This window comes from Sturnus vulgaris, chromosome 25 (assembly GCF_052056855.1).
Source record: "Sturnus vulgaris isolate bStuVul1 chromosome 25, bStuVul1.hap1, whole genome shotgun sequence".
NCBI classification, from domain to species: domain Eukaryota; kingdom Metazoa; phylum Chordata; class Aves; order Passeriformes; family Sturnidae; genus Sturnus; species Sturnus vulgaris.
The window spans coordinates 5,015,331-5,026,939 of NC_142267.1; the positions used below are offsets into that span (position 1 = coordinate 5,015,331).

General features: G+C 48.7%; 1 protein-coding gene across 2 annotated transcripts; it reads left to right on the plus strand.

Moving 5' to 3' along the window:
• Positions 1-19: 19 nt before the first annotated feature.
• MTHFR (methylenetetrahydrofolate reductase) lies at positions 20-10,801 on the plus strand. 2 transcript variants are annotated; one of them, XM_088178739.1, is made up of 12 exons: positions 20-345; positions 2,780-3,031; positions 4,072-4,310; positions 4,612-4,722; positions 4,900-5,093; positions 5,559-5,809; positions 6,584-6,718; positions 6,971-7,151; positions 7,537-7,719; positions 9,012-9,113; positions 9,342-9,461; positions 9,950-10,801. In XM_088178739.1, exons 2-12 carry the CDS (start codon positions 2,790-2,792, stop codon positions 10,145-10,147), a joined length of 1,956 nt encoding a protein of 651 aa, XP_088034865.1. In that variant the 5' UTR covers positions 20-345; positions 2,780-2,789; the 3' UTR covers positions 10,148-10,801. The 2 variants fall into 2 exon arrangements, with proteins under 2 accessions (XP_088034865.1, XP_014737202.1); XM_014881716.2 differs by lacking the exons at positions 20-345; positions 2,780-3,031 and adding an exon at positions 3,158-3,224.
• Positions 10,802-11,609: the final 808 nt, after the last annotated feature.

Here is an 11,609-nt window from a genome sequence, read left to right on the forward strand (position 1 = left end):
CGCGCGCCGGCCCCGCCCTGCCCTGGCCCCGCAGCCCTCACGGCATGGCCGCGTCCCGCAGCCCCGCTTAGCCTCGCCTGCACATGGCCGCGCTCCCATAACAGAGCCCCCACCGCGCCCCCGCCTTGCCGCGCCCCCGTGCCTTGCCGGCAGCGTTCCCGTAGCCCGCGTCCACCCGCTCTGGCCGCACCCCCGAGGCTTCGTCCGGCCCCGCCACCGCAGCTCCGCCTCGCGGCGCCATGTCCACTGAGGGCAGCCGCAGGGCCCCACATGACCCGCCCGGCCGCGGCCGCCCTTAAAGTGCGGCGGGCGGGCAGCCCGGGCAGCGCCCGGCATCAGCTGCAGGTGAGCGGGGCCCGGGAACGGGGGTCCTATCGCTGCCCCAGCGCTGGGCATTCCCCGCGGCGGGTCTGCCTGCTCCTGGCCGGGCCCTGCTCCCGGCGGGGTCAGCTGAGGTGAAGGGGCCATCGAGCTGCAGTGATCTGCCTGGCCCCGACCCTCCACACCACAGGTGCTGCTGTTCCCCTTCTCCCCCTCCGGCCCTTCCCTGTTGGCTGTCCCCAAGCCGAGCCGCTGCCCCATCAGCCGTTCCGACCGACGGTGGATGCAGCGCGGGCCCCGGGGTTGCCCGCCCGGCTGTCAGCCTGATGCCGTTGCCCTGGAGCAGGCCCGTGTAGTGTGTGCACCCTGTGGGAAGCGTGCACCTGGTGCAGCCGAGTTTAGTCTTGAAGGTAAAGCTGAGCTTAGGGGGATGTAGACTACACGCTCTGTGTGTTGGTGTCAGCTCAGGCTGGAAGGAGTTTGACTACCCCCAGCATCACAAAAACACAGCTGGTACATCCATCCTGAGCATCAGCAATGTGGTAAGCAATAGATATTTGAGCTCTGCAATATGACAAAAACGGGAGCAGGAGTGTTAACAGGTGTTAAAGATTGTCTTTGGTGCTGTTCTTGTTGTTTAGGCTTATCTTTTTTCTCTTTGCAATAACTAGCGTTATCTGCCAGCAAATCTGTGATGTGTATCATCGTAAGGAAATTGTTCCAAATGCTGCCTGTAGACAAAAATCTAAGTGAGCCTTTCTCATGTCTTCATTATTTGATATTGCTAGTAAGTTAAGGACCTTTCCTCAACAGCAAGTCTCATAGAGCCATAAAGACGTGAACACTTTTTCCATGTGATGGGTGTTAAATCTCAAATCAAAAAACAAAGCTCCTTTGATTTGCCCACAGTGCTGTGCCATGCTTCCTAGGAATGAGATGTTGGGAGTTGACAGCACGTGATTGTGAGCTACTACCTTGATCACCAACGTGTGCTTGGGGATACTACTCCCAGATTAGTGCATGTGGATGTCAGGCAAAGTCCTCGGAGCTTGGTCAAGGCTGTGACTGTGCACCCAGTTGGGTTTGCTTCACTTGTCAGTAGGTCTGTGCTGTTGATTTTTACCACAGCTGCTATGTTGGTACACAAGAGATGTAAGGCTCCTGCTTCCCCTTGGAACAGAAGGCCGGCACTTCTTTCTCACATCTCCTGCCAGCTGGAGAGGTTCATCAGGTGGTAAAAGTAGACTTTCTCCCAAAGGGTTTTGCCTGATTGGCACCTCAAGTGTAAACAGTAGATGAGTTCAAAGTCTTCTTGGCTAAGCTAAGCCCACAGAGCTTATGATAAGGACTGAGAGTGTGCTGGCTCATGCAACTTCTTCCTCCAAAAAAGGCTCCAAAGTTATGTAATGCTTGGATAACATGCTGCTTCCCAGTGGCAGTTTTAAGTTTTGGCAGGTACTAAAGCAAACAACACAGATTCAAATGTTGTGGTAGCTCTTCCTTAACTGTCTGTAATCCCTACCTCATTTTAAAGGCACAGGATGGGACATTTTGTGGAGCTAAGTGGAGTTGGGTATCCTAAACTTACTTGTACCACTGACTTGCAGTACTTGGCTTTCTGTAAAGCCAAGCAAGCACAGCTGATCTTGTTGCAAGGCAGTGAGATGAGGATGGTCCCTTCTGGCCTGGTTTCCAAGCAGCCACAATTTCTAACAAAGAGAACAGTGTATCTGGTAAAGAGTTGGGTGTGTGCAATGGGACTGGCACAGGGGACAGTTGTCTGTGGAGATGGTGTGTCTTATGGAGAAGGCTAATGGTTGGAAATGCAGGTGTGATGCCAGCAAGGAAAACAAAGGACAGTTTGTGGGGATGGCCTGGTCAGAGGGGATTCTGTACTTTGTTTCTGACATAGCAATAGTTTGTGCATTCTTGAGTACCTACCCCATTAGCACTGACTTTCCTACCTACACTGTAAAGCAGCGCTGCCTTTTGGGAACAAACAGGATGGAAACTCTGAAGACGGATACAGTCCAAGAAGCAGCTAGAGCAGACAAAAAAAAAATCTGCTGGCATGCCCAGTCCAAGACCACAAGATGACAGAGGCCATCACCTAATTCACACGGGCATCTTGGCTTGCTGAGTTGTAGTCAGGACAAGAGTGATGTTGACCTGACTCTTCTGAGAGCCAAATTTGACCCAGCAGGCACAGAAGAGCTGCATCAAAATGGCATGAAGCCAAGTGCTGTGTTATTTCTCAGCACTGTCTAAACATATGCTTTTTATTGTGTTTTCACCAGATCCTCCACTACAACTTACAGTGAAAGCTGGCAAAAGGGACTCCTTGATGGTGATGCATGTTTGGTCTTGGCATAGGCTTTAATCATGTGCTGCTCACCCCGGCAGTACCTGCTGTGTGCAGAGACCCCTGTACTGACCATACTCCTCCTCCCCTGTCCAGAACTGTCACCATGGTTAACGAGACCCAGCATACCTGCAGTGCCAGCTCCAGCTCCAGGTCTGATGGCGGCAGCAGCAGTGGCAGTGAGAGCTCCAAGGACAACTCGCGCTGCTCCACCCCCGTCCTCGACGCCGACCGACACGAGCGGCTGCGCGAGAAGATGCGGCGCCGGCAGGACGCCGGAGACAAGTGGTTCTCCCTGGAGTTCTTCCCTCCACGCACAGCCAATGCTGCTGTCAATCTCATCTCCAGGTGAGCACTGCAGGGTAGGAGAGGGGACGAGGGAAGCATTTGTGGTGGAGGGCAGGGAAATAGCTAACGAGGCAGGCTCTGCCCCATGCTGTATCTCCTGTTCTAGGTGACGAAGCAGGTAATGGGGCTGTGCTTTCCTGCTGAGGAAGGTAATGGACAGCAAGTAACTTGTCTTCCTTGGAGGCCCTGAAGAGTTAAGTGTCACGGTGGGATCACTGAGGGACCAGGTTGTTTTCCCTCTCCATGCCCTGGGAAGACAGAGTAATCCCAATGTCATGTTCTAGGTCTGAAGCACAATGCTGGGGCAGCAAAGTACCTAGTAAAAGCATAAAATATTCCTTGATGGATAGTGTGCCAAAATCCCTGAAACAGATTCCTATTTCCTTTCAATATTCATCCAGCCACTGTGATTTGTGCCTCAGTATTACAGTTTCAGCCTCTGACATAGGTGTCCACATCTACATGCTAAATGAAATCTGATAGGTCTCAGCAGAGCTAGGAGTTATTCTGGAGCCCCAGGAGCCACCATGGACTTACCTGGAAGAGAAGAGGGTATTTCATAATTCTTTTTGTAATTGCTATATGCCAATGCCATATTTTAAACAGAAGGGTCTGCTCCACCTTGGAGGAGGGGAGAGATAAATTAGGGAAGCCCTTGTGGCCTCTACAGTTCAAGCTGGCAAGAGGGGGCTGCAGCACAGTCTCCCATCTCAAAAGGAATGGGACTTGCAATGCTGTCTGTAAGAAGCTGCATCAGTCTATTAGAGCATGCAGGGAGGAAGTTTGTTGTACAGAGAACACCTCAGTTGCCTCTTCTAAGAAATCATAAGCTCTTCCCCATGAAGCCTTCAAGGATGGCTTTTCTTATTTACATTGGCCACTTGCTAAACTCTTAGTGCAACACTTTGTGGTCTATCCTCTTGCTGTCATCGAAGCTCTCTCTGCCTGCTGCTGGAATTCTAGAAGTGAGGAAGATATTCAAGGCACAGGAAGGGGATTTGGCTACCTGGTGTAGGCTAACACAGCTCTAAACCCCACAGGTTTGACCGCATGGGAGCAGGTGGTCCCCTCTTCATTGATGTGACATGGCACCCTGCAGGAGACCCAGGATCTGACAAGGAAACCTCTTCCATGATTATTGCCAACACTGCAGTGAACTACTGTGGCCTGGAGACCATCCTGCACATGACATGCTGCAACCAGACCAAGGATGACATCACAGGGCACCTGCAGAAGGCCAAGCGGCTCGGGCTGAAGAACATCATGGCACTGCGTGGAGGTGAATCTTTCTGTCCTGTGATGTGTAGTGTAGAGGCTGTGCTGCTCTCATGTTCAATTCCACAGTAAAAACAGAGAAGATTTAGGGGCTCCTTCTGCAGGAATTAAATGCTGAGACTGTGTTTCACCTGAGACCTTTGTTATTAGTCCCTCCAGCTCAAGGGCAGACGTTATCAGTCCATAGGTAAAACTGCAAATTTGGGAGTTCATCTCTGTCTTCCTTTTGATACCAGGATGTTTTTATAGAACTAGCACATCTCAGCAAACAGTTGGAGAGAACTGTCGATTTATTATCTTTTCAGATCCTTCTGGAGAGGAATGGGAGGAAGAAGTAGATGGTTTCAACCACGCTGTTGATCTGGTTAAGCATATTCGCAATGAATTTGATGATTACTTCGACATCTGTGTGGCAGGTAAATAAATGCATTCTATTGCAGAGTGTATGGTAGGATCTGAAACAGGAAATCAGCTCAGCAGTGCCTCCCTGGACCTGGGCTGTGACAATACAATCAGATTTGATACTTCCTAATTCCTGCATGTTGTCCTGATCACATTTTTTTCTTTTTTCTTTCCCCCTCTTCTCCCCAAAGGCTACCCCAAGGGTCATCCTGAAGCAGAGAGTTATGAGGCAGACCTGAGGCACTTGAAGGAGAAAGTCTTTGCTGGAGCAGACTTCATCATTACACAGCTTTTCTTCCAACCAGAAACCTTTCTGAAGTTCATGAAGGATTGTCAAGCCATTGGCATTACCTGCCCCATTATTCCTGGCATCTTCCCTATACAGGTGAAATCCAGTAATTTGGATTTGGGGAGGGAATAAGGATTTAGGATGTTAGGTGTTTGTGGGTTAGAGCCTCAGAGAGGTCTGTAAATATCCTCCACAAAATTTCAGGGAAGAGAGACTGCTGAATGTAATAAATCTGTAGGTGGTTTGCCAAATTCAACTCCTAGGCAGCTAATAACAAGCTGGAAAGGTTTCTTGTGTCCACATGGCAAAAAGGGATATGAAGGACAATGGCGTGCAAGTCCTGAGGTCACTGTCAGCATACTGGGCTCAGGCAAGGATGTGGGGAGAAATCTTCTAACTTGACATGATCTGGACTGCATTACTGTCCTACAGATGGGGCCTGGGAGTAGATTCCAGAGCCCCAGTTCTAAATCTCCTGCCACAAAATCGAGATCCAGTACCTATGTTACTGGGATGGCAAAAAAGAGTCTTGGAAAAATGACAATCTGTATCCTCATGCAGGGTTACCACTCCCTGCGCCAGCTGGTGAAGCTCTCTAAGCTGGAAGTTCCTCAGGAAATCAAAGATGTGATTGAACCCATCAAGGACAATGATGCAGCCATCAGGAATTATGGGGTGGATCTGGCAGTGTCCATGTGCCGGGAGCTGCTGGACAGTGGAATGGTGCACGGGCTCCACTTCTACACCCTCAACCGGGAGGTGGCTACGACTGAAGTCCTGAAGCGCCTGGGCATATGGAAAGAGGACCCAAGGTAAGCAGAATGTGTTGGCTTCTGTTAGTTCCTCTTTGCATCCATCCATCCATCCATCCATCCATCCATCCATCCATCCATCCCATCCACCGAAGGTACAAATAATGGATGGGTCAATACCTCTACTCTCCTTTTTCCCTTTTTTTTTTTATCTTTTATCACCTTTTGCATTTAGTAGTTTGCCCTTCCTGCAGATTTCCAACAAAAGCTGGGAGGAATAGAGGGGATGGCCAAAGGGGGAATTTGTTTTAGTCAAGTAGCTTTAAAGTAGATATTCTGTGACTTTAAAAACCCGAGCTTAGAGCTGCCACTTGGAAGAAGCATGTTTTTGATGCCCATCACAACCCCTTACAGGCTAGGGGTTTGCTCCCACTGTGGATTTCTAGGGTTCTCTGCAGCTGAGAAAGGGAAAGTGGACTTCTCTCTGAGTCCACAGGCTTCAGCATAGGCAAGAAGAAGCAAAGGAAAATTGACATCTGTTTTTTATTTTTCCTTGAAGTAACTTCCCATAGTGCTTTGCCCTCACCTTTTCCAATTTCAGGTGTCAGTCCTGTACCTTAACATTAAATAGACCTATTAAGCATGCTATGAGGGAACTGAGTAGGTAATATTTTCCATAAAGGAAGAAGAGTTTCCTGTCCTACTTCTTGACAAACAGAACTCTTCTCAGCCCGTTAATTCTCTCCAGGAGCAAACTGCACTATGGGAAAGGCTTCCAGCCTTTAGTGGAAAGTCATCAGAGGAGCTGTGTTAACATCTGCTCATCCCCTGCAGGCGGCCTCTGCCCTGGGCAGTCAGTGCTCACCCCAAGAGAAGAGTGGAAGATGTCCGGCCAATCTTCTGGGCCTCCAGGCCAAAGAGTTACATCTATCGAACCCAGGAGTGGGATGACTTCCCCAATGGCCGATGGTAAGTGAGGCAGAGCTGTGGTAGGAAAGCCTGATGTCCTGGGCCCACTTGGGGTGGCTTTGTAACAAAGTTACAAATCCTGTTGCTTAGATTTGAGTGAGGTGAAGCAAATGGCACCAAGATGTTGAGACTTTTGGTGTCTAGGTGGGTTTTGTTCTGTGTACTTCTCTTGCTGATTGGCTGTCTTCCTGCATCACCAAATCAGCTCATCTTCCTCAGTGACTTCAGGTCTGTGTCTTCCCCCCCTTACAGGGGTAACTCTTCCTCTCCAGCTTTTGGGGAACTGAAGGACTATTACCTCTTCTATCTGAAGAGCAAGTCTCCCCGGGAGGAGCTTCTGAAGATGTGGGGAGAAGAACTGACTAGTGAGGAAAGTGTCTTTGAGGTGTTCACATGTTACATCACTGGAGAACCCAACAGGAATGGGTACAAGGTGAGTGGGAGCCCAGGAAGGGATGGTTAGTGGGGCACAAACAATAGTGCACACTTCCTCTTGCTCCTGGTATCACATCATTTTTCTGAAGAATTGGCACTTCTCTATCCAAAAGGATTTGCTGGCACACTGGTTGAAGGGGGTCCAGCAGCCACAGATAAGGCTAAACATGAAAGGTGCTACATTATGACAGGAACCAGTATTGACTGACTTCAGCAGTCATTCTTACAGTTGAGCATATCCTAATTCTTGAACCAAACCTGGGAATTCTCTCCTGAAGCAGGTGTGTTTGAGACTATTAAGGCACTGCTGAGTTCCTTCAACACCAAGATGGTAATCAAAGGTTTGTTACATCACTATGAGCCATCCTTTCTCCTCATGGTAGGTTACATGTATGCCTTGGAATGACGACCCTCTTGCTACTGAAACCAACCTTCTGAAGGACCAGCTGGAGAAAGTCAACAGACGAGGAATCCTGACCATCAACTCCCAGCCAAACATCAATGGCAAGCCATCCACAGACCCCATTGTAGGCTGGGGGCCCAGTGGAGGTTATGTTTTCCAAAAGGTACTGCATTACTCTGGGCTAGGCAGCAAAGAGTTCGATCTAGTTTGGTCTCTGTTAGGCTGGGAGGTCCCAGGCTTACATCCACATAATCCTTATCTTGATGTGCTCTTGGTGAAATAAGGCAAAGCTCCTTTGGTGTCATAAGATCCATAATGCCATCTCTCTGGCTGACTTCACAGCTGTTGTTTCCCCCACCTCAGAACATCTATTGAACATCTGTAGAGTTTCAAGGTTTTATTCTGAGCAAGTAATTATTGGTAACTTATTTCTAGAGCAGGGCTGTGACATTTTATATATACACGTGTGCTGGCCCCCTGCATCTGATTCAGTGATACACAAAGCCCCCAGATTTTTCCAAAATGAGAATCAATGAGGTAGTATGTCTACCACCCAGCATCTCATGATGATACAGGGGTATTAAAAAATTTCCTCTGTCCTGTATGGCAGAGTTCTCTGCAGTTGCCCCCATCCCATGCATTGTGCTGTTCAGACAACTGTCACGTTCCTTCCCTGGCCTGCAAACAGTCATGCCTGCCATGCCTGTCTCCCCCTGTCAGGCATTTCAGACCCTAGAGCCTTGCCTAATGGCTGTGATAGGAATATCCCATCAAGGTGAATGCCAGGCAAGTAGCTCATACTGGAAAACAAAGCATCCTTGTTCAAAAGGGATCCAAACCGGTAAAGCCAGAGACCAGCAGATGGCAAATGCATTTATGTTTTCAAAGGAAAAAATTCCCCTGAGGTGAGGGAAATCCATCATCTCACAAAATAGCCAGGAAATGGGGGGAGGGGAAGCAGTTGTTGGGAGCAGCCAAGCACAGAATTTGGTTGTATAAGCACATGGGGAGAATTGTGAACAAAAGATGAGGACAGGCAGTGGTGCTTGGGAGAGCCCATCTTAGACCCCTAAGTTCTGCTCTCACCAGGCTGGGCTGCCTTGGCAAGGCCCTGCTGTAAAATAAAGATTAAGGTCAGGCTTCTTCCAAGCATTCTGGCAGACTGCTTCCTTGTGCAGCAGTTGTGGTAACGCTGGAGTTCATTCCTGCTTATCTGTTTGTGCAGATGCAAACAGGGAGCATGTAGCTTTCCTGAGTGCACTGTTCCTGGGCTGTTCCCTCTGCTCTCCCCAGTTATTTTTTTCCGTAGCTCACTTACTAATTTACTCTGTCCTTTGCTCAAGCCTTTGTAACATACAAGGCAGCCCAAACTCTACAAATGTCATTTTTTTACCTATATTTGTCCAGTTCTGCCATGCTCTGATTCTCTTCCCTCTTCTCCATGCCTCCCTGCAGGCATACCTCGAGTTCTTCACATCCAGTGAAATTGTCACGGCACTGCTCAAAGTGCTGAAGAAGTATGAGCAGCGAGTGAACTACCACATTGTCAATGTCAAGGTAAGGCTGTTATTCACAGGACACTTTCCTTTCGCCACCTTGGGAGAGAGACAAATACCAAATATTGAGACAGGAGGGCTGATGAAGGGAAGGGAAAGTAAAGTGAGGCAGCTGCGGTGTGCAGCAGCTGTCTGGTCCCTTAACAAGGAGAGGGTAAATACACTTTGTCCAACTCACTCAGTCTCTCCTCCAGCAGTTGCTTCAGGAAGGTTTTTCTTCCTTTGGCAGGGCCAGAATATCACCAATGCTCCAGATCTGCAACCCAATGCTGTCACCTGGGGTATCTTCCCTGGAAGGGAGATCATCCAGCCCACTGTAGTGGATCCTGTAAGCTTCCTCTCCTGGAAGGTGAGTTCTCCCGTGTTGGATACATTGCTGTGATGCCCTGGAAGTTCAGAGTGTCTGGTTTAGTTTTAGTCTCTGACACTCCTCGCAGTTGAGGTCTGTTGCTATATTGCCTTGCAGAGGTACAGGTCTTGCTCCTCCTGCTCCCTCAGCTCCAACAAGAGCTGTTCCCAGACACAAAGCATCCAGTAATGGGGATCGAGAACCACTGCTGGCACTGTCCAAGCCTGGGAGTGCTGGACAGTGGCTCTTCTCCTCTCTTACACACACAGGGGCAGCATTGAGCCATCCATTGTACTGCAAATGTGTCTCCTTTCAGCTCTGGGCACTTCCCATTGACTGGAAAGCACAAGGCTCCTTGCTCAACTCTTGCCATTTATAATGAGAAGAAACAAGCCACAGTCTGGCCAGTCATGTGTAACACTGGGTATCCTAAACTAAGTAACATGAAGAGGTTTCACAACTGCCAACTTTTTTTGTTCCCGTGGCAGGACGAGGCCTTTGCGCTGTGGATCGAACAATGGGCCAAGCTCTATGAAGAGGAGTCACCCTCTCGTATGATCATCCAGTACATCCATGACAACTATTACTTGGTCAACCTGGTGGACAATGACTTCCCACTAGAAAACTGCCTCTGGCAGGTTGTGGAGGATACTTTTGAGCTGTTGAACTCTCCAACTCAGCAGTGAAAATTTTTCTAATCTTACTTCCTCCTCCCTTCCACGGGCTTCAGGGAGAGCAGCAGCTCCTGTGCTGACAAGGAACACACTCCCAAACCATGACCAGGGTGGTGCTCTAATCTACCCACACCAAGTGCTCTTCTGTCCCAAACACAAAGGCTCCCTGAGCCATTCTCACTGAACAATAGCCGGAACTACCTGAATACCTCTGAGCTGAATCTCCAGACTAAGCCCAAAGGCCGGGGTCTGCAGGATGAAGAGCTGCTAATCACGATTATGCTAATTACAGTAACAGGAGAACAGGAGGTTTTGGTAACTTTCCCATGCCAGAAATGCTGGCAGGAGGACAGAAACACGCGTCAGCTGTACCTATGCAAGGGGATTATAGCAGCAGTTACCAAGTTACCAACCTGGAAAAGAAAGTCAAATTGTTTTTATATTGCACTCCTAAAATGTATTTCTTCAGAGTTGATCATCAGGCACTTTTGCACTCACTCCAGAAGAAGGTTCAAATTTTCTTCCTGACTTTTCTCCTTGTATTGTATTCCTGTTTTCTTTTTAATACGACTATGGGAATTTCCATTCTGGATAAGACTAAATAGGAATCACATTATTTCCTAGATTACATACAATAAAATATATACATACAAATGCTCTAGCAGACTCATGTTGTTTGCTAATTAATCACCTGGCACAAGGGAAAACTTTAAGAAAATCAATTGTTTCTGGGGCTGTTCTGCCTTCACTTTCAGTGCATGTCCTGAGTATGGCCCAAGCTCCATGGCAGAAAAGATAAAGCTTAAATCCTAGAATTTACCAAAAGTAACCAGCTACACTTTAGCACAAGGTGCAGGGTGACAGTATTTTTTTCCAGTGCCGGTAGGGAAAGATAAGTTTAGATCAGGAAAGATAACCTATATTTCCTGACCTAATGACTCCTACCACCCTTAGGCCCCGCGGCACTGGAATAAGGGGTTGGGAAGCTGCTGAAGCTGCTTTGTGTATTTAACAATCCTGCAAAGCTGCCACAGGCTAGGAAAACGACCTCGGAGCAGTTCCCAGTGGGATTTCAAGATCCCCACCATGCTGTGAGCATCCCTTTCAAACAGGCAAGGAAGAAAAGCCTTTTCCAGATTCTTCAGACCCTCTTGTTACAGCTGTCTGAGACCGGGCTCATATATCCAGGGTAATTACAAGGCATCAATCATAGAGGCAAGTAATGGGAAGGCTGGGGATCAGACACGCCTGTCTCGCCTCAACAAAGCTTTTGGTGCTCAGCTGTTCCCAGCAGGTTTCTTCATACCTTGCCCATTCAGCACAGAAATGAACCAGCAGGAAGCAGTCAGGAGGTTGGCCACCCACTGAAAGGCTTAATGAAGAGCTGATGGACCTCGACAGGGGGAGGAGGTGGGAGCCATGTGGAAATCTGCCACCCCCACCCCCTCTCGGGTGAAAGCCAAATCTAAAAATA